This window comes from Balaenoptera acutorostrata, chromosome 19 (genome assembly GCF_949987535.1).
Source record: "Balaenoptera acutorostrata chromosome 19, mBalAcu1.1, whole genome shotgun sequence".
NCBI classification, from domain to species: Eukaryota; Metazoa; Chordata; class Mammalia; order Artiodactyla; family Balaenopteridae; genus Balaenoptera; species Balaenoptera acutorostrata.
Window position 1 is genome coordinate 13453808 of NC_080082.1, and position 18938 is coordinate 13472745.

Consider the following 18938-nt stretch of genomic DNA (forward strand, 5'->3'; position numbering starts at 1 on the left):
AAGAGTAGCCCCCTCTCACTGCAACTAGAGAAAAGCCTGTGTGCAGCCACGAAGACCCAACGCAGCCAAAAATAAATAAATTAAAAAAAATTAAGGCAGTGTTGAAAGGACAAATACTGCATAATTCCATCCATATGAATACTTACAGTAGTCTAATTCATAGAGCCAGACGAAGAATGGTGCTTGCCAGGAGCTAGGGTAAGGAGGGAGTAGGGAGGGGCTGCTTAGTGGATATAGATGTTTGTTTGATGAAAAGAATTCTGGAGGTGGATGGTGGTGAAAGTTACAGATAATGTGAAAGTGCTTAATACCCCTGAAGTATACACTTGTAAATGGTTAAGATGGTAAATTTTATGTTGTGTGTTTTTTACCACAATTTAAAAAAAATTTTTATTAATTGACCAGTGTTCTTGAGTGAATTGTAGAATGGCTCTGAAGACAGTTATGGAGTAGAAGTTACCAAAAATGTTTGGAGCAAAGGCGATATGGCCAGATAACTGTATAACCTCCTGAGGTGACTTTTTACAGGAAAAAACAGAAAAACAAAAAAAACCCCATAAAAACAAACAAACAAAAAAACCCATTGGATGTATAGAGTACATTTGTATGTATATTTTAGTCTTATTTCTTCATAGTTGTGGCTTATCTCTATACTTTCTAGGGAATCTTATCATTAGAGCTCATATCCTCATAGTGGTCTTGTGAGAGCAGTAGATGGATATAATTTGTTTCTTCTAGAAGTTAAGGAAATTGCCCAGAATTGCTCAACCACTCTTGACAAGATAGAGTCTTGCGATTCTGTTGGAGCTTGATTCCCAGTACAGCGCTGAGAGTATCACGGTGCTGAGAGGCCCAGCAACTTCCCCCATCTACACAGGTACCTCGCTGAGTGGATGGTGCACGGCTATCCCTCAGAAAGTGTCTGGGAACTGGACCTGAAGCGTTTTGGAGCCCTCCAGAGCAGCCGGACCTTCCTGCGCCACCGTGTCATGGAAGTCATGCGTAAGTGAAGCTTTATCCCCGTTGCCCATCGTTGCAGGCATCTGACTGGTTCTGTCATCCAGAGGGGCAGATTCTTCCTTGGTTCTTTAGTAATTGCTTTGAGTTGGGCTTCTGAGTTTGGCTGTTTCAGGCCTGTGTTGGGGGCATTATGCCCACGTGACATTGATGGAACATTTTCTTTAGTGTGTTGTATCTTTCTTACCTCCGGGACCAGGAAAGTGGACTAGGACGTGCAGGTGGTGATTCCTGTCAGACTCCTGGCAGCAGCTTCTTGAACATTCCCAGCATTGCCTCCTTTCCACTTTGCTGTGTCAGAATGAATGCTCTCACTCCCCACTTGGTCTTTGAGATCATGGTTTGCTTTCCAAGGCAGAGAATTTGCCAAGTTAGTCTCAAAGCTTCAGGCTCCTTTGAGTGACTCTCGTCATTAACCCATCCTATGTTAGCAAGTTAGGAAACCATTTCTCATGTAAATACCAAACATACATTCCTGCTCTTTCTCCTTGTTTTTGCTTCTCTCTGACTTTGAAGGATTGGACGCTTTTAACTTGTTACTACTTTGTCGTGGCTTTATTTTCCAGTGAGCTCTTTAGAGATAGCTTTTGAATCAGGAATTGAACCAAATCAGATTGTAATTTCATTTTTCTATACCGAGGAACTATTTCCAGACTTGCCAAAATATACCTATTTGGGGAATAGTTATCCTCAGGACTACGATTCTGCATTGGTTGTGACCAGCATTGTTGGTTAAGGATGGACTGCTGGTTTAGTAGCTGGAGGTTCCATTAGCAATGAGGCCTTTGGGTGACCTTTCACACCTGTGTGCTCACTTTTGGCCTGTGGCAGAGAATTCACATCCATGGGAGTTAAAGGACCTGGAAGCAGTATGTGTAACTGCTAAGGTTGTTTAGTGAATGTTTTGGTTACAGTGTTGAACTGTTAAGAGTCTAGGTTTCTACATCCATCGTTACTTTGGAAGCTGTGCAAATCGTTAATGAGCTGGAGCTTCTTCTTGATGATACAGTACTTTTGGTGGCCTTCTCTGATTCTCATGAGATGGAAGTTGCAGGCATGATAGAAAATGGGGAAAGGAAAAGTAGAACCTAAAGCCCAGAGGAGATTGTCACAGTATAAGGACGCCAGCTTGGTTTCCTTCTCTGTCATCTCCCAGTCTCCCCCCACGCTGATGTACCTCTTGTTTGGCCTGGTGTGAAGTCCGGTCTTCTCTCTGCAAGAGACTAGAGATCACACTCTTTCTGGATATTTTACTTATTACTGTTGCAGATTGGACATTAGGAGAAATGAATTCTGACCCTCCCTTTGTTATGTAAATAATGTCACTGGGACAATACTTTGCAACCTGTCAGATTTCAGAGCCACCAAATCAAGGTATGCTGTGTGCCCTTTTGCTTCAGAAATGGCTAAATATTAGGAAAAGTGTGTAACAGGTCTGAGAGTCCAACAACACAGTCACTGGAAAGAATCAGGTGCCATTTTTTCACACTTTGTAGCCACCTGTGTCCGTGTAGACGTAACCTTCATCTCTGCTGGGAGCTTAACAAGGTTTAGAACTCTGACCTTTCTCCCATTGTTTCTACCTACTAATTTGGAACAGTAATTATAAACAAAGATCTACAGTTGTTATGTGACTCACAGCTATATAAGTCTATGGAGGGGCGATACCAGCTCTTGCAATGTGATCCTTTCTTCTGGAACATTCCTGTCACACTGGGTACTGTTTGGCAAATTAGGCTACAGCAGCCTGAAAGCATGCTTTTTTGAATAGGAACAACTCCAGAGGCCCATGGATATTGGTGCTCAGCTCTGTGCCTTGGGCTTTCATAGACTGCTCTTCTCTCTCCTAGCTCTGCTGTATGATCTGAAGGTTCCCCGTTGGGACTTCCAGACAGGAAGGCAGTTACGCACATCTCCTCTGTATGACCGGCTGGATGCACAAGGAGCCAGGTGGATGGAGAAACATGGATTTGAGAGGCCAAAATACTTTGTGCCACCAGACAAGGGTAAGAAGGCACATTCTCATTTTTGTTTTTTGGGTTTTTTTAGTCTTAAGAATAATAAACCTTGTTTTTGAATGTGTATAGCTAGTTTGTCTTCTGAGGAGAATAAATAATAAAAACCTATTATACTCTACTAAGCTATCAAGGAGACTCACCAGTACAAGTCCTCTCCTTTTCTGTCTTCCTTTGGTTTTCTCTGTTCTGTAGACCTCTTGGCCTTGGAGCAGAGCAAGACTTTTTACAAGCCGGACTGGTTTGAGATTGTGGAGTCCGAAGTCAAGTGCTGTAAGGAGGCCGTGTGTGTCATTGACATGTCCTCCTTCACAAAGTTTGAAATAACAGTAAGTATTTGGGAACCAAAAGAACAGATTTGGAAACTTGCATATTTATTGAATGCCTCTTGTTTTTCATCTGTCACTTCAAAACAGACTAAGAACTCTGATATATTTTAGTGTTTCACCTGTATTATAACATTTTCTGGAATTTTTAGCTCTTTGTTTCTGGTTCTTTATCTGCTTGCAGAGGCTCATTTGACACTAGAATCAATAGCTAGCTTTCTCTGGAGCTCATTGCAGTGGAGCAAATCTGCAAATACCGTTGTACGAGTACCGGCTAATTGAATTTTCTCCGCAAGTGACTTTGCTTGTCAGGCCTCACTACCGGCCAGAGGTTCTCACGTTTGTTCTCTCTGCTTCGTTCCCTAACCCTGCAGTCCACCGGGGATCAGGCGTTAGAAATTCTGCAATACCTCTTCTCCAATGACCTTGACGTGCCCGTGGGCCACATCGTGCATACCGGCATGCTCAACGAGGGTGGAGGGTACGAAAATGACTGCAGCATAGCACGGCTGAGCAAGCGCAGGTGAGCCGGCTGCCGCTCTGCTCCCTCCGCCTAATGGCTGTGGCGGAGCTGAGCCCTCCGCTCACCTCTCCAGGAAGCTGTAATAACACTGAGGACAAAAAACATTTCATTAAGTCAGGGCCAGTTCATTAGCAGCCCAGCACACACACACAAAAAATCACCAGGAGGGAAAAAAAAAAAAAAAACCACCAGATTATGTAAAACTTGGTGTGGAAAAATTAGTAACTCTACTGAGGAAAAATGCCTTATCTTATGTTAATAGGTCTGTATAATTTCTTGGCACTAGCAGAAAGCCAGAATCTTCTGTTTTGTCATTATGTGGTATATCCTAGAAGTATGTGCTGTTGGCCTTCCCTAAAAGCTAAGAGATCATTCACCAGTATTCTGTTCGTTGCTTTGAAACTAGCTGAGAACTTACTGCTTCCTGATCATTTTCCTACTGCCTGGTTTTGATTACTTTTGGGTCTCACTTTCAGTTTCTTCATGATTTCTCCAACCGACCAGCAGGTCCACTGTTGGGCCTGGCTTAAGAAATACATGCCAGAAGACAGCAACCTGATTCTGGAGGACGTCACCTGGAAATACACTGGTAAGGGGGCCCTCTGCAGTCAGCTGAGCGAGGAAAAGCCAGCTGATGGAAGTTGATCCAGATCTGTCTTCTCCATTTGCCTTCTCTATATCTGATATTCAAAAATGAGTGTCAGAATTAGAATCTTGGAAGAGGCTCCTGGTCACAGAAAATTGATCTCTAATGCTTCCCCATGTTTTTATAAGTGAAGTGTGAATGAGTTAGTGCTTCAGTTTCTTTGTGTTTTGTTTACTGCTGTATCCCCTACAGCCAGCATAACAGAGTGCAAATATTTGTTGAATGAATGAGTGACTCATTATTAAAATATTTTTATATTTATTACCTAAGTATTATTTTCTTCAAAATTTCCCCTTAGTTTCTTTTTCCTTTAATGAGTAAATACTTTTTAAGGATAGATAACTTAATTTCCATATTATCTCTTCCTCAGCAGTCTTCTCAGGGAGCAACCCCTCCTCTTCTGCCACCCGATTCCAGCTTTAACCCCTCCCTACCCTCAATGGACCCCTGCCCCTCGCCTCCACCAGGCCCTCATCCTCAGTTCATCGTGGTAGCAACTATGATTACCTTCTTGCTACCAGATTAGAAAACTATAGAAGCTTATTGAAGCAAGCCTATTTTCTAGTCCATTTAAGGGTATTTGATGTGTAATTAGCTTAGGTGCTGTCGTCAACATGACACAATCCAGGCTGGGTGGGCAGCTCTCCTCAGGGCTCTCCTGGTACTGATTTGGGTTTGGGACTTTTTCCATCATGTAGCCACATTGGGAAGAGGAGGGGAATGGGAATTGTTTTTGTTTTGTCTTGTTTTTAAATATTAATTTATTTATTTGGACGTGCCAGGTCTTAGTTGAGGCATGCAGGATTTTCATCGCGGCACACGGGATCTTTAGTTGGCGGCATATGGGATCTAGTTCTCTGACCAGGGATCGAACCCGGGCCCCCTGCATTGGGAGCATGGAGTCTTAGCCACTGGACTATCAGGGAATTCCCGGGAACAGGAATTGTGCAGGGGGTTTTTGGCCAGCCCCGGGAGTGGGCTCCTATCCCCTGGCCTCATGATCCCAATCAAGTTGCAAAGGAGGCTGTGGAGTTTTGTCTTCCTTTGTACCCAGGAAGAGGCAACACACTAGCCAGGCTGTCAGATGCCAGGAGTCAGTAGCAGCATTTAGCAGCCCTGTCAGGAGAAGTGTATTTGCCAGAATCAAGGTCCACCCTAGGATTGCCTAAGCAAACGGACATTTTCATGGTCTTGCCACCCAGACCTGGCCATAGGTGAGCAAGTCCAGAACAGACCTTTCCCATTGGTTCAGCTGTTCACCTGGAGCGGCCAGACATCTCTTGTTCTTTTCCGTTTAGCCCTCAATCTGATTGGTCCTCGAGCTGTGGATGTGCTGTCTGAGTTGTCCTATGCTCCTATGACTCCAGACCATTTCCCAAGTCTGTTTTGCAAGGTGGGTACTAGTAAAGTTCTAGTTTTTAAATAAGCAGGGAATATTTCTTTTATAGAGATGGCAATTACATGTTTTCACTATGGTGTTAATACCCACAAAGCGTGTTCTGACTTTTATTAAGCAAACAGAATGAGTAAATCCATTTCTTTATTTTTCAATCTTCATGTTCTTCTTGTTTAATACACATTGATATCTTTGAAGACCTAATTTCTCTGAATATCAGTTCTATATATTTATTGATTTCTGTAGAGGTGGATTAAATTTTTAAGTTATAGTATTATGACGCGGATGCCAAAAAATGCCAGTCGAGGTCAGGTCCCTTCTCCCCATGCAGTGCTTCCTCTTTTCCAAACACAAAGTAACTTCTGTGTATGTGGCACCTTCAGGTAAGAAATGGTTTAGGTGAATCCCTAAACAACTTAATTTTCTTTCTTTCTTATAAATTTTCTTTCTTATACTTGGCAACTAGAGCTGAGTGAAACAAATTGTAACTGAATAAAAGGAATGATAACTGAGCACACTCTGTGGGAAGTGGCTGATTGGAGAGGTCCAGACAGACATGTTTTGGCAGCCTGTAACAGGCAGCTTCGGGACAGTGACTGACGGGATGCTCTTTGAAGTGCAAACCGAAGTTAGGATCCACCTCTTAAGTGATTTTACAGCTCTCCTTTTTCTCCATGGCACAGTTAAAGCAACAGGAAACTCTGTTAGCTGGCAGCAGACCCTGTCACAGTACATTCTTTGCTCCTTGAAGAAGTAACCCACATGCGTGCGCCTACGGTGTACTGCACTATGCCTGCTCCTCGTGGAAACAGTCTGCTTTAGGGCCGTCTGGGGCTTACCACTTCCCATTGCAGGAACGGTGATTGAGTCAGGGGCCCCTTTTGGGCAACTGAGCTGCTGGAAACATGTTTTGAACATGAGAAGCCCAGTCTCTTCCCCCAGGGTAGCAGGTGAACGGTGTTCTTTGGTCATTCGGCATCATCTTCTGTGGGGCAGGTACCCAGGACTTGTCTGCCAGGTCCGCCAGAGAACACATTTGCCTGGTCTTCATCGCTCCCGGCGTCTCTGACTAAAACAAATCTTTAGCACGACCTTGTAAAAAGAAGTATTTCATGCTTGTCAAAGACTTTGCCTCCACTTCCCTCCAGTAGCTTGGCTGGCACTCCTGAACTGGGGCTGTTCATGAGAAGAGGCATTGGAAAGGCTGTGCTCTGTTCCTAATGACCCCAATGCCTGGAAACAGACTGTCCTGAGGAAGAAATTTTTATTCACATGTATCTTCATTAGGGTCCAACACAGGGTACAGAGCTAATGAGAGGGGTTGCCTCAGGCATTCATTCCTCTAACAAACATGGAGGGGCCCACTTCCCCTAACGAGTTTCCACGATGACCTTCTCCCTTTGTTTCCACAGGAGATGAGTGTGGGCTACGCAAATGGGATCCGGGTGATGAGCATGACACACACAGGAGAGCCAGGATTCATGCTTTATATTCCTATAGAGGTGAGAACCACGAGAGGATGGGTGCTGGCAGGGTTAGAGCGCCATGTCCGACCGGGCCTTGGTCACTGAGGTAGGCTGCGTTAAAGAGATTTTAACGTTTTTAGCTAAGTTACGTACTTTTTTTGTGTAGGTAATATATTTACATGGTCTAAAAATAAAAACCTCTAAAAAGTATTCAGTGCCACCTGACTAGTTCCCACCAACCACCACCAGTGATATAATTGTTAGTTTATATCATGTCAGAGATTTTTGTGCATATGGAAGCAAGTTCAAAGATGTATTCATAACCCTCTTTTTTAGAAACACAAATGGAGGCTTACTGCTGTTCTTCATCTTGATTTTTTTTACTTAGCAATTTAGAGATTTTTCCCTGCCAGTACCTAAAAAGAGCTTCCTTTTTCTTTTTTTCTTTGTTTTTTAATGAAAATGATATAGTATGCCATTATATAGTTGAATCGTAATTTATTTAACCAGTTTGGTACTAATAGACATTTATAGGGTTTCTAGTCCTTTGCTGTTATAAAAAATTCTGCAGTGTACAAGAGTGTCTTTTTCTTTATTGCTTGTACCAGCACACAGAGTTGTCAGACTTCGGGCTGATGGGTGCAGTTTCATGCAGGAGATCAAGCTACTTTTCAAAACCCATCTCGCTCTGAGTAAAAGCCCATCTGCAGGGCCCACACAGCTCTGCCGACCCTTCTCCACACTGCTGCTCCTGATCTCACCCTGTCTTCTTGCCTCTCACTCCTTGCTGGACATGCTTCTGCCTCAGGGCCTTTCCACTTGCCCATCCCCTTTCCTTGGTGTATCCCTCCCCCCGTAGAGCCTCCCAAGCTCACAGCCACACCTGCTTCAGGTCTTATTCACACCTCACCTTTTTTTTTTTTTAATTAAAAAAAAATTTTTTTTGGCCATGCCGCACGGCCTGTGGGATCCTAGTTCCCCAGCCAGGGATTGAACCCACGTCCCCTGCAGTGGAAGCACGGAGTCTTAACCACTGGACCACCAGGGAGGTCCCCACACCTCACCTTTTGTTTTTGTTTTTTTTTAAGTTTATTTTTGGCTGCGTTGGGTCTTCGTTGCTGCCTGCACGGGCTTTCTCTAGTTGTGGCAAGCGGGGGCTACTCTTCGTTGCGGTGTGCGGGCTTCTCATTGTGGTGGCTTCTCTTGTTGCAGAGCACGGGCTTTAGGCGTGCAGGCTTCAGTAGTTGTGGCACGGGGGCTCAGCAGTTGTGGCTCACGGGCTCTAGAGTGCAGGCTTAGTAGTTGTGGCGCACGGGCTTAGTTGCTCCACGGCATGTGGGATTTCCTGGACCAGGGCTCAAACCTGTGTCCCCTGCATTGGCAGGCGGATTCTTAACCACTGCACCACCAGGGAAGTCCCACCTCACCTTCTTGAAGAGACCTTATTTAAAGTTGCAGCCTCTGGCCCCCTCCTCCCTAGCCTCCTTCCCTGTTTTATTTTTCTCAAGAGTGCCTTACCACTGTCTCATAGAATATATATTTTCTTTATCTTGTTCATCACATTACCCCTGTTTAAATGTAGGTTTGCTAAAGGCAGGGATATTTGTTTAACTTCTGTATCCCCAGCAGTTAGAGAAATACTTGGCACATAGTAAACGCTTAATAAATGTTGCATGAATGAATGTTCTGGCAGTATCTTTTGTCCATTTTTGTATTGAATTATTGGTCTTTTCCCCCAATTTCTAGGCATTCTCTGAATCAGCCAGCCAGTCCTTACTATTAAGTTGTAAATTTTTTTTCCAGTTTGTCATTTGTCTTGATTTGTTTTTTTGCCACATAGAAGGGTTTTTTTATACTTTTTTTTTTTTTTTTTTGGCTGCATTGGGTCTTTGTTGCTGGGCGCAGGCTTTCTCTAGTTGTGGCAAGCGGGGGCTACTCTTCATTGCGGTGCGTGGGCTTCTCATTACGGTGGCTTCTCTTGTTGCGGAGCGTGGGCTCTAGGCGCGTAGGCTTCAGTAGTTGTGGCATGTGGGCTCACTAGTTGTGGCTCACGGGCTCTAGAGCGCAGGCTCAGTAGTTGTGGCACACGGTCCTAGTTGCTCTGTGGCATGTGGGATCTTCCCAGACCAGGTATGGAACCCGTGTCCCCTGGCAGGTGAATTCTTAACCACTCTGCCACCAGGGAAGTCCCAGAAGGGTTTTCTAAATTTTACTTTTTATCATGGAAATGTTTCGTATGTTGCAAAAAATTTTTTTTGTAGGTGAATTGATGAATCTTTTGTGGCTTCTAGAGCTTAATACATAGAAGGGGCTTCCCCACTCCAGAGTTAAAAAATTTTTCCACTTCTGGTGCTTTTATAGTTTGTGTTGTTGCTATTTATGGGTTTGTGTGGTTTGTTTTTTCATATTTAAATGCTCCAACCTTTTGCACTCTCTTGGTACACTTTATGAGCTATGGATCAAACTACTTTTTCTAACATGGATGACCAGTTGATGTGAGATTCTACCTTTATCACATACTAAGTTTCTATATATATATAGATTTATTTCTGGACTTCTATTTGTGTATCCAGTATCACATTGTGTTAATTACTGAGTCATTATTGTATATTTTAATACTTGGTAATGCTTATCCTCCCTCATAGCTTGGAAAACTCTGGAAAAGAATAATTCCTGTTTCCTTATTTTTCCTTATAAACTTTTATAATCATCTAGTTAAAAACACCCTGAGTTTTTGGATTGTGTTATGTTTGTAAATTAGGAAGAATTGACATTCTTTTATATGTGTTGAATCTTACAATCAAAATATACCTTTTTTAATGCGGGTTTTTATTTTTTTGGTGACCTTCAGAGGTATTTTGAAGTTTTCTTCATGTAGATGGTATACATTTCTTAAATTTATATGAATAATATTTTGGTGGTGTTGCTGTTGTGAATGGTATTCCGGTGTCTTCTGATTTATGAAAGCTTTTTTCCCTGTATATTAATGCTTTAACCTGTTTCCCTCCTAAACTATTTTACTGTTTATAGCTGTTTTTTAGTTGATTCTCTGGAATTTCCAGGGTTCAGTCTTACCATACACAAACAATAATAGTTCTTGTTTCTTAACAATTTTTATTCCTGCATTTTCTTTGCCTTGTCCAGTTGTGACAAGTAGCAGTGATCTTCAGCCTCATCATGTTTTGACATTAGTCATACTACTCGTGGTGTTAGGTTTCCTTTTAATTATTAAATGAAGCACGGATTTACCAGCCCATGAAATTTTACCTGCTTTTCCACACTCAGAAGTATTATAACAATATCAAGGTGAAGGGATTATTCATGATTCGAGAAGACTTGATATGCATGTAGCTGATATGTTTTGCCTGTACTGAAGTGCCATGTGGTCATTCAGGTGTCACCACCTGCTCCTGGGTCATTAATCAGCCAAGCCCATCAGGAGGGAGAAGCCCTGTTTTCTACCCAATTTTCCTGGGCTGGTCCCATTTTTATGGTTTTCTGTGAGTCCAAGAGGTAATTTGTGCACTGCTTGGGTTCTTTTCAAGCTGGCTTTTGTCCTCAAGAAGCTTATACTTGTCTCTGAGGAGCTGCCTTCCAAAGCATGATGGCAGATAGCCGATTGGTTTGTTCACACTCAATCCCTGGCATCTAGTGAGAAAATGAGTAAGTAGTGGGGATCCACTTTTCGCTTTGCTCTTCTCTAGCCCAAGACTACTCACCTGCTTTAAATCTTTCCTCCTTTGTCTTTTTAATTCAAGTATGGAGCATTCAGCTTGAGACACTGAACCTGCCTGAGATACAGCTTATTCCTACTCTCGTTTCCCAGCCAGTCTCCATTGGTCTCCTCCACCCACCTTTGCTATTTGCAGTGTTTCACTTACACACATACCACAGGCTGTGTTGTACCCAATAGCTCAGACTCCCTTTTCCACATCTAAAGTTGTCTTGATCACAGTGGTCTGTTTAGTAAATGCCTGTTCGGCTGCAGTAGTGCAGTTTATAGAGCAACATACATTGCCAGGATAAAGAATTGTGATACCAATGAAGCAGATTTTTGTTTTTGTCTTTTTACCCCCAATTTTTTTTTCTTTTTTTAATAAGCTTTGGCATTGGTTACTTTTATTTATTTATTTATTTATTTATGGCTGTGTTGGGTCTTCGTTTCTGTGCGAGGGCTTTCTCTAGTTGCGGCAAGCGGGGGCCACTCTTCATCACGGTGCGCGGGCCTCTCACTATTGCGGCCTCTCTTGTTGCGGAGCACAGGCTCCAGACGCGCAGGCTCAGTAATTGTGGCTCACGGGCCCAGTTGCTCTGCGGCATGTGGGATCTTCCCAGACCAGGGCTCAAACCCGTGTCCCCTGCATTGGCAGGCAGATTCTCAACCACTGCACCACTAGGGAAGCCCTCCCCCCCAGTTTTATTGAGATATAATTTACATACATCATTGTATAAGATTAAGGTGGACAGGATAATGGATTGACTTACATAGACTGTGAAATGATCACCACAATAAGTTTAGTTACTAGCATCCATCATCTCATATAGACACAATAAAAAGAAAAAAAAATTATTTTTTCCTTGTAATGAGAACTCTCAGGATTGACTCTTAATTTTCATACGTATCATACAGCAGTGTCACCTAGTCATCATGTTGTGCTTTTAAAGTAAACAGTGTAGTTTGTTGTTGGGCTTTAGACTTAATAGAGTATGTTTAGATTGAGTATTTGCTTTCAATTTGGAAAACTTTTGTTCATTTAAGTTATGTGATACTTAAACGTGTCTGGAACCAAGAACAAAAACAACATAGAGACGGGATATTGTGGGATACGGGTAGGAGAGCTCTGATTTTCAGGGTCCTCTGTGACTCACTCTAGGTCTCTTAAGATATGCCATAATCTGTGTGACAGATCAGAGCTATGCATGCACGTCTAGAGTTATGTGTAACACCAGTTTCACAGCATAGGCCAGTGCATAACAGAAGGACCAAGTTCAGGGAACTGGGGCAAGAGAACAAAGCCAGTGGAGGGTGCATGGCTGTTGGAGAGGCAGTTACGAGACTGGTCGTTTACTGAGAGCTTCTGTGAGTTATTATTTAATAAGTGCTATACACTGAGATCCTAGACATTTTAGAGAAGTAAAAAGATAAGGGTGCTGCTTTCGTGGAGCTTAAGCCTGGGCTGCAGCACTTTGGTTCCTGAGGATTGTAGACAACCTTCTCCCTTGTCCAGGTAACAGTGTCAGCCATCAGGCACTGCCAGACAGATTCAGTGTTTTAATTCTGAAGGTCTGCTGGTTACTGACCTTTTGTCTCTCCCTCTAGTACGCCCTGCACGTATACAACGAAGTGATGAGTGTTGGACAGAAATATGGAATCCGGAATGCTGGGTATTATGCTCTTCGTAGTCTCCGAGTTGAAAAGTTTTTTGCCTTCTGGGGTCAGGATTTAAACACCCTCACCACACCCCTGGAATGTGGACGAGAGTCTCGGGTGAAGTTAGACAAGGTACTGTACCTGTGCGCACTCCACTCTGCCCTCAGCTTCCTGAGCAGGGAGCCTGCATGAGAACAGGAAGAGCTGAGGTGGGAGGAAAAGTGTATAGGTGTTGAGACCTCAAAATGTATCTATGGGATAAAACGCTTAATATGGAAACATCATAAATAGACAACACTTGTTTGGGGCACTTTGCTCTCTTTTAGACTGAGTGCTTTCTGGGCAGTTTTTCTGAGTTGATTGTGGTAATTCATTAATATGCCATGAATATATATGTACAAACGAGTCACTTTACATTCAACTGCCTAATTTTTTCATCATCACCATTCAAGAGGATGAAAAGTCTCTTTCCCACCTCTGAGCCCACCCAATCCCACTGCCAGCTTGACCAGAAGCAGCAGTGTCCTGCCTCTCCTTGTAGAGAGCTTCCGTGCAGTGCAAACAGACGAGTAGTTTCCCCTCACCACTTTCTTAACCTTGGTGGTTGGATACTATATACTTGGTATATCGCACCTTGCCCTTTTCACTTAAAATATCTTAGCAGTCATTCCCTATCAGTATAGTAGATCTCTGGTGTTCTTTTTGAGCAATTAGGTAACTATTTTTCTCTGATATGAAAGTAAAGAATACTCGATTTGGAAAATAGGGAAAAAACATAAAGAATAAAAAATCGCTTTTTTTTCAGCGACACGCATTGTTAAGAGTTTATTTTATCCTGCTCTTTTTTGGACATATGCATATGTAAATATTTATGCATTGAATACAGATATATATGCATGGATTTCTGGTTGAGATTATATAAAAACATTGTTTTTCTAAAATAATTCTAGCTGGCATTTTCAAGTGTTGATTTTTCTTCCTATTTTTGTTCTGTGTGGTCTTGTGATTGAAATGTGTTTATAAAATAGAAAAGAGAGCGATATGTACCTGTGTTGTTACAAGAATTCTCTGCAGGTGTCTTTCATACTGGGAATGCAGTTTTCCACATGGGGGAAGCACACTTTCTCCAGAGCTTGCAGGGGTGTGGTGGGGAGTGGGCGGCCCACTGCAGCGACACTGGGTCCCGAGTGGTGACGCTGTCTCTGTGCTGCCTCTTTCCTAGGGGATGGATTTCATTGGGCGAGATGCCCTGCTGCAGCAGAAGCAGAATGGGGTGTACAAACGCCTCACTATGTTCATCCTGGACGACCACGACACGGACCTGGACCTCTGGCCTTGGTGGGGGGAGCCCATTTACCGAAACGGGCAGTACGTGGGCAAGACCACCAGCAGCGCATATGGTTACACCCTGGAGCGCCACGTGTGCCTGGGGTTTGTGCACAATTTTTCCGAGGACACTGGAGAAGAGCAGGTGGTGACAGCAGATTTCATCAACCGGGGAGAATATGAGATTGACATCGCAGGACAGCGGTTCCAGGCCAAGGCCAAGCTCTACCCGGTCACCTCCCTCTTCACCCATAAGCGCCGAAAGGATGACGTGGAGCTAAGTGACTTGCACGGGAAGTAATGCCAGGCAGTCTCACGCACGGGAAGTAATGCCAGGCAGTCTCACCACCTTCCCACCTTCTAGTCATCTTAGGAGCTTTCCTCCTCCTCCTGATCCCATCCCTCTTCTTGATTTAACCTTTGCCTCCCACCTCTTATCTCCCTGATATAATTTTAAGCGTTTAAAACTTTTCCTTTGCACCCTCTCTTGTCCCTCCATCTTCTCCTCCCTCCTGCAGTTTCCCATCTCCTGATACTCACTCTGGGCTGGTCATCCCTCCACCCATCTCAGGTTCCTGTGGGGACAGGAAGGCAGGACAGAGGTAGACTCCACTTGTGGAAGTGGGTTACAGTGACAGCCTGACTTCAAATGCTGTGTCTTGAAGCAAGGGAGGCTTGTGGTGTGCAGGCCTCAGGGTAAGAGTCCATCTCCGTGGGGCTAAGTTTTCTCGGAGTAACCTGCGAATTCTGGCTAGCTGCTGTCTGTCTGTGTGATACAGCCGTGTGGAAGAGCTTACGCCTTTTAGCCAGGTAGGTCCTTCTCCCGTTCCTTTGTGCTGTGGGTCGGCACCCTGATACCTCTAGCAGGAGGATGACCATCTACCTCGCTGATGAGAGGCATCATGTGGGCGTTACCTGGGGTTTAGCACAGATAAGTAGTTAACCATCCTGGGCCGTGCTACTGACCCAGTTATCAGACTGTTGGGCTAGGGCCACCTGCCTATAATTTTCTTCATCTCTTGCTAATCTGTATAATGAGGGGGGTTGTGGTTTATTTAGCCGACTAAACAAATAAGCCACAGTGTTTGAAGGGAAAGACCATGTTGCCTTTAGTGTTGCTTTTCCTAGCTGAAAGGGTCTGACCTCAAACTAAGCTCCAGCGATGCTGAGTTTTCTATGAAACAGTGCTGCTTTTCTCTCAGCTATTCACAGTTCAGTCACCCCACCTTGATGTTCCTCTTCTCCAAGCGCATGTGACTTTCAGTTCAGCCTCATGTGTCCCTTCCACAGGAGGCCCACTGGCTCAGTGCACGCTCTCTCCCTTAGAAGAGGGCGGGGGAGGCAGGACAAGCATCCTGGCTGAGTAACTAAACCTTGTGGCCACGCTGAGTTGAAGAGAGCTACGGGGACCCCAGGGTTGCTTCCCCCGCACAAAAGACACAGATCCACACAGAGATGACCCACTTGGGTCCCTTGAGAGTTCCCAGTGTGGAGAGCATATGTTACCTGAGTCCAAGGTCTGCTTTCCGTCTTCTCTTTCCAGACATCTCTCCACATCTTCTGGAATAGAAGGTGACTTGGGGTAAGAGCGCCCTGCACACTTTTAAGCAGTGTCTCTGTTTTCTAAGGGTGGAACTTGGATCGCACAGACTGTGGTATCCATCCCCACACTTAATTTCCCCTTGCAAACAAATGGCTGCTAGAGATTTTAATTAACCATAGCCTTTGTTATCTTGGTATCTTGGATGCATTAGTTCTGATAGGTCTATAAGTATATTAGAGACAATCCTTTCATTTTATTAGAGCAGCTTACAATTCTCAGGTGTCTGCCTGCTCTGGCATTTCTCTGGGATTTCTGTTTACCCACTTGATCACTGACTTTAGTGTCCATCTTCTTATGAGGTCTTCATTGATTTAATGAGGGAGTATGTGATTAGAATTCTGTCGGGGGGCCTTGGTATTTTGGTGCAAATGTGAATTTAACTAGCTGAGAGATGCTGCTTCTAGGCAAAGAGGAGAGGTGCTGCCCAGCTGGAGAGCAGTGAACAGCAGCTGTGAAACTTGGGAGAGTAGGAAACTGGCACCGGACAATGCATGTGTTACCAGCAGGGAGCCGACTGACCCCAGAAGATGGAAACAGGTGTAGAACTTAAAGGTATCCCATGCTCACACCACTGCAAAGTCGTCTTCATAAATGGAAAGTTATTTGGGATTGAATCCAAAAGAAAATCTAGATTTACGCATAAATTACATCTTGTCCATAAGTAGGGGTCACACTTCTAAGACTCTAAGACTCTGACAAGATGTTAAGATTCTGGGGGGAATCACTTGTTTATTGAGTGCCCTGAAACTTACATATTTATCTTCCAGCACTTTACAATTCATCCTTCAAGTCTCCTTTGGTTCATTCAAATATAGGCAATATGAATCTGGTAGGTTTCTCTATTTGGTCCTAAACAGAAGCGGGTGACTCTTTCCTGCCTCAAGCATAGTTGATAATCAAAACATCTTCATTTCTGTGTCATCCCCAACTTGGGCACTGGGATCAAATGTGTTTGCTTTCTGTGACAACTCACCTCTCCCTGGAGATTGGAGGGATTGTTCAAGGAGTAGCTGGACTCTTGTTTTAGGTGGTTGGTACTTTTTTCTTCTCTCTGAAATGATCTGTTATCACCACTTCTGCTGTATTGGGAGAGGGGCTCCACAATCTTCTCAGCATATGCAATCGAAGAATCATTTTGAACCTAGAAACACAAAGTGTGTTGGCTTCAAACAGATGGAGAATCAAGGTTGCAAGTCTCCTGTGAGCCCTCTCCTCTCTTGAGGTAAGCCCCTAGTTACTTGTGCCACATGTAAATCCCATGGTCATGAGACTGACATTGAAGATTTCTTGTCTGTGATAAAAGCTCTAATTCAGAAAGTTTTTAGAGCAAAAAGGGACGGACAAGACCTACCTGCTTGGATACCACAATTTGATGTCCTTTAACTTGTGTTTTGGTCACATAGCACTGCATGGGCAGGACATGCTCCAGGAGAGAAAACTGAACAGTTCCCACTACGTTCTAGTGCTTTTCTGAGGAGTCCCTGTACCCCCAAATCCAAGAGATGCCATTTAGCCCAGTGATTAACCCCAGTCTCACTTTGGCCCCAAAGTTCCCCTTTCTGCAGGAGTAGCAACCAAGTCACTTGTTTGATTCTCATCAGGAGGTGTGCTGGCCCTGGATTCTACCTCCTTGTACAGACCAAGAGTTTTAGCCATATCTCTTCTTTCCTAGGCTGTTGTTTCCAAGAAAGTAACTCAACATGAAAAATAACTCTTCAGCTTTCTCCTTTCTCCTGCCTTTTGCATGCATTTGCGATGTTAACCCCTCCCCACTGCCACCATGTATGTGGCAGGAATGATAGGAGCTTCCTAAAGTGATTTTGCTTCACTGGAGAGATGACCCCTCTGCCTTGATTTCTGCCTCTGTAAAACAACTGCACTGGCTGGCTTCCAGGCATTAGCTACAAGTTCCTTTTTATATCTTTGTTGCCGCTTGGCCAGTGTAGGCAGCAAGGATCTAAGTATCTTTGGTATCTAAGATAGAGATTTGGTCAACAGTGCTCAATCCTGAAGTGTAAGTATAACCTACTGTGTTCATTTTCTTTCTGCACACACCCCCCCCCCAATCCCTCACAAACTTTGATATAAGCAGCATTTTATCAACAGGAGGTAGGGAAAAGTTTCTCACGAGTAAGGAATTTTCATCTGGCACATGTCATGTGCAGGCACATGGACTCAGGAGCAGCACAGTTGAGTGGAAGAGATGGTAGATGAAATAATAGGCAGTAGCCGCGTCCTGCAGTGAGTCGTGAGGGAGCTCGGGAGCCACGCGTCAGAGCCGCTCCCCACACCCACCGCCACCGCCCTCCACTTTAAGGTGCTCCGTTAGTTGTAAGGCTCCTTCATTGTCATCACGGGGCTGGCATCTGCAGTCCCTTAACCATGACAAATACACTATTTTTCAAGAGGACTGAGTATTTTTGTACGTCTTTGCCTTCTCTTTTATCCATTAAACACCAGAGTTGTTCCTTGTGTATGATTCGTGACTTCAATGAGCAGAACCCTTGGGGAATTACACATTTCTTCATGGGCCATTTTTCTCATGATATTTAGATACACCTACTTTCATCCTTTGCAGACTTTCTGCCTTCTCATTTTTCTGTCTCTCAAGGACAGAAATTGTAAGAAGTGGAGAGGATAATTATAGCATCTGTTTCAATGGATCTATGCCAGGATTTCCTTTGCACACCAAGAACTGGAGCTTGGGGCACCTCTTTCCTCCAAGCCAGGTTCTAGTGCCTTACACTCCAGAGTGTCACATGGTGGGTGGAGACGAAAAAAAGTACCTTCAACAGATGGGTGTAGGGTCAAAAGCTTCTGCAGCTCATTTCAGTGAAGGGTCTTCCAGCAGCACAGCTAACACTTTACTCTCTGGTCAACTCTTGGGATGTTAAGAAAATGCCATTGTAATTACTGTAAAGGCTACAACTCGTTCTTTGCATTTGTAAACATGCAGTTCAACTCAGCCCTTTTCTATCCCATGTGTAGCATCAGCATGTGGTCCTGAAGACGTGCGAGGCACTTTACTAAATGGGATGTTTCTCACGAGCCCTGGTGATGACAGGCACACAGGGTGACAGAGCATTTCTGCCCTCTGTGAATGTGGTATTAATGGTGTGCACTGTATTTCTATCAAGTCAGATTTCAATTTTATTTTATGTTACTAAGTTTGTAAATGAATAAACGGACATTTTCACTACTCTTGCCGTGTCTGCCTGAGAAATGTCCTGCATCTGTGGTAACCAGATA

At 43.9% G+C, this 18938-nt stretch overlaps 2 protein-coding genes across 10 annotated transcripts in view; one reads left to right on the plus strand and one right to left on the minus strand.

Annotated features, from left to right (window-relative positions):
* The window catches only part of LOC102998432 (pyruvate dehydrogenase phosphatase regulatory subunit, mitochondrial), a 39904-nt gene extending 21014 nt beyond the window's left edge, over nt 1-18890 (plus strand). For all 8 annotated transcript variants that reach the window (XM_007198264.3, XM_057533875.1, XM_007198263.3 and 5 more), the window contains 9 exons: nt 878-1002; nt 2868-3023; nt 3228-3361; nt 3733-3881; nt 4358-4470; nt 5826-5920; nt 7336-7425; nt 12710-12892; nt 13983-18890. In XM_007198264.3, the coding sequence (XP_007198326.2) occupies nt 878-1002; nt 2868-3023; nt 3228-3361; nt 3733-3881; nt 4358-4470; nt 5826-5920; nt 7336-7425; nt 12710-12892; nt 13983-14387 (1450 nt within the window). In that variant the 3' untranslated portion in view covers nt 14388-18890. The remainder of the gene's footprint in view (nt 1-877; nt 1003-2867; nt 3024-3227; nt 3362-3732; nt 3882-4357; nt 4471-5825; nt 5921-7335; nt 7426-12709; nt 12893-13982) is intronic.
* The window catches only part of LOC130705705 (pyruvate dehydrogenase phosphatase regulatory subunit, mitochondrial-like), a 53400-nt gene continuing 49996 nt past the window's right edge, over nt 15535-18938 (minus strand). The window contains exons 3-4 of one of the 2 annotated variants that reach the window (XR_009006050.1): nt 16663-16830; nt 15535-15646 (exon numbers count right to left, since the gene is read on the minus strand). Coding sequence is in view for 1 of the 2 variants with exons in the window: in XM_057533879.1 (XP_057389862.1) it covers nt 16713-16830 (118 nt within the window). In the remaining variant the exon portion in view is untranslated. Of the gene's footprint in view, nt 15647-16662; nt 16831-18938 lie in introns of those variants that run through there. The other variant, XM_057533879.1, reaches the window with a different exon arrangement.